Source organism: Bison bison, unplaced genomic scaffold (genome assembly GCF_000754665.1).
Source record: "Bison bison bison isolate TAMUID 2011002044 unplaced genomic scaffold, Bison_UMD1.0 scf7180017864383, whole genome shotgun sequence".
NCBI classification, from domain to species: Eukaryota; Metazoa; Chordata; class Mammalia; order Artiodactyla; family Bovidae; genus Bison; species Bison bison.
The window spans coordinates 8,125,254-8,126,625 of NW_011494955.1; the positions used below are offsets into that span (position 1 = coordinate 8,125,254).

At 49.3% G+C, this 1,372-nt stretch overlaps 1 protein-coding gene across 1 annotated transcript in view; it reads right to left on the reverse strand.

Moving 5' to 3' along the window:
- Positions 1–519, reverse strand: part of LOC105001618 (glycosylation-dependent cell adhesion molecule 1) — a 2,992-nt gene extending 2,473 nt beyond the window's left edge. The window contains exon 1 of the mRNA XM_010857994.1: positions 403–519. Coding sequence (XP_010856296.1) covers positions 403–466 — 64 coding nt within the window. The 5' untranslated portion in view covers positions 467–519. The remainder of the gene's footprint in view (positions 1–402) is intronic.
- Between the last annotated feature and the right edge of the window lie 853 nt (positions 520–1,372).

Consider the following 1,372-nt stretch of genomic DNA (forward strand, 5'->3'; position numbering starts at 1 on the left):
ATATATGTGTGTCTATGTCTTGGCCTCACTGTACAGAGGAAAGCAGAAAGCTCCATGGTGGGGTAGTGACTCTACTGGGGGTTTCCAGCATCATCTGAACCTGGAATCTAATCTGAATCTCTGTTGACCCGTAGTCTGCCCTGATTTGGGTTCCGTTTGGCCCTCTGGCCCCAGCCGCAGGTTTTCTAGGGTGCAGGATTCCTGGGGTCATGTGTCCTAAGCCCCCTGCCTCCATCCCTAAGTTTATCCAGGTGTGAATGTTTGGCTCTGAACGCATCTCCCGACCTCTTCACACAACACATCACAAGGATTAAGGAAAGGCCTTTGGAGCACTGAGGTCTCTCCAGCCATGGCTCAATGACCCCAGGGGCCAGGGGGGAGGTTGACGGAAGCCAGACTCACTGTTAAGGATGGCGAGAGAGGTGGCGGCCAAGCTGGCCAGAAGCAGGACGCAGAGGAATTTCATGGTGGGGCTGTAGCAGCATCCGTTTTCCCCGGGCAGGCTGCTTGGTGCTGCTGAGGAGGCTGCTGCCTGGCAGGGGCCTTATTTATTTGAGGTCAGGGATCGGCTCTGGGAACCTGGTTCAGCATTGGACCTGGGAACAAACCAGGTTTCCCCTCCCCATTTCCCTATTCTGAATACATTTGTTTTGGGGAACTGGAACTTCTGGGAAACCAGTTAACAGGAAAGCAAGATCCCAGCACTCCCCCTGGCCTGGAATGTGCCGAGGGAGCCAGCCCCAGGCTCCCTATATGCCAGACATTGTCTTGATTTTGTGTATATGGGATCTTTTATTTAAATCATGATGGTTGTTAAAATACATGCTATTTATCAAACAAAAAAACATGTTCACAGTAACTACCAGGGTGTGAGTTTCCCTCCTTCACGGTACTTACTACTGGTAGAATTTTATTTTTGTTTAAGTGATCATTAAATTAATATCTATCTCCCCAGGAGAGTAGGGACAGATTAGACGAGCAGAGTGAATGAATAAAGAAAGGGCTAGGTTATCCTCTGGGGCTACAGATGAACACTCCCCAGGCATTCAGGAAAGGAAGGGCCAGGATTTTTTTTTTTTTAATTTATTTTTATTTATTTATTTGCTGCACTGGGTCTTAGTTGCAGGATCTTAGTTGCATGCGGGATCTTTCGTTGCGACATGTGGATACTCCAGTTGTGGTATGCGGACTCTACAACTGTGGCACATGGACTCTCCAGTTGCGGTGCACAGGCCTAATTTGCCCCATGGCATGTGGGATCTTAGTTTCCCCACCAGGCATTGGACCTACATCCCTCGCATTGGAAGGCAAATTCTTAACCTCTGGACCTCCAGGGAAGTCCCAGGGCTTTCCCAGGGATTCCAGCTATATG